The sequence below is a fragment of the Penaeus monodon genome, chromosome 19 (genome assembly GCF_015228065.2).
Source record: "Penaeus monodon isolate SGIC_2016 chromosome 19, NSTDA_Pmon_1, whole genome shotgun sequence".
NCBI lineage: Eukaryota > Metazoa > Arthropoda > Malacostraca > Decapoda > Penaeidae > Penaeus > Penaeus monodon.
In genome coordinates, this window is record NC_051404.1 from 5,875,231 (window position 1) to 5,875,647 (window position 417).

The 417-nt window shown below is 36.9% G+C and overlaps 1 protein-coding gene across 2 annotated transcripts in view; it reads left to right on the forward strand.

Annotated features, from left to right (window-relative positions):
• Window positions 1-417, forward strand: part of LOC119585023 (acyl-CoA dehydrogenase family member 11-like) — a 9,396-nt gene that overhangs the window by 6,958 nt on the left and 2,021 nt on the right. For both annotated transcript variants that reach the window (XM_037933640.1, XM_037933641.1), the window contains exon 12: window positions 99-207. In XM_037933640.1, coding sequence (XP_037789568.1) covers window positions 99-207 — 109 coding nt within the window. The remainder of the gene's footprint in view (window positions 1-98; window positions 208-417) is intronic.

Here is a 417-nt window from a genome sequence, read left to right on the forward strand (position 1 = left end):
CATATTCACTTTCATATGCTGGTAAAAAATACAGGTTTACAAGCATTAAAAGTATGAGAACAGGAAAATCCTTAAATATCCTGTACATCTTTTGACAGGTTTTGCCAATTTGGGAAGGAACTACAAACATCATGTCCCTTGATTTTCTACGAGCAGTGGTGAAGACTGAGGGACAGGCTCTCACTGCTTTGTACAGGGATGTTAAAGGTATGGAGATATAGCGTGATGGAACATATTTTTGAAGCAAGTTTATTATTTTGCTCTGCATATTTTAAAGACAAGCATTTATGTGAGTGTTATTATATTGTGTGATGATATTTACTTCCATATGTATGTGGTACTGTAATGAGAGTAAAATGTGGAGCAAGAAGATAAAATTGTGATGCCCTCAGCGGCTTCCTTAACCCAGCGGCTTCC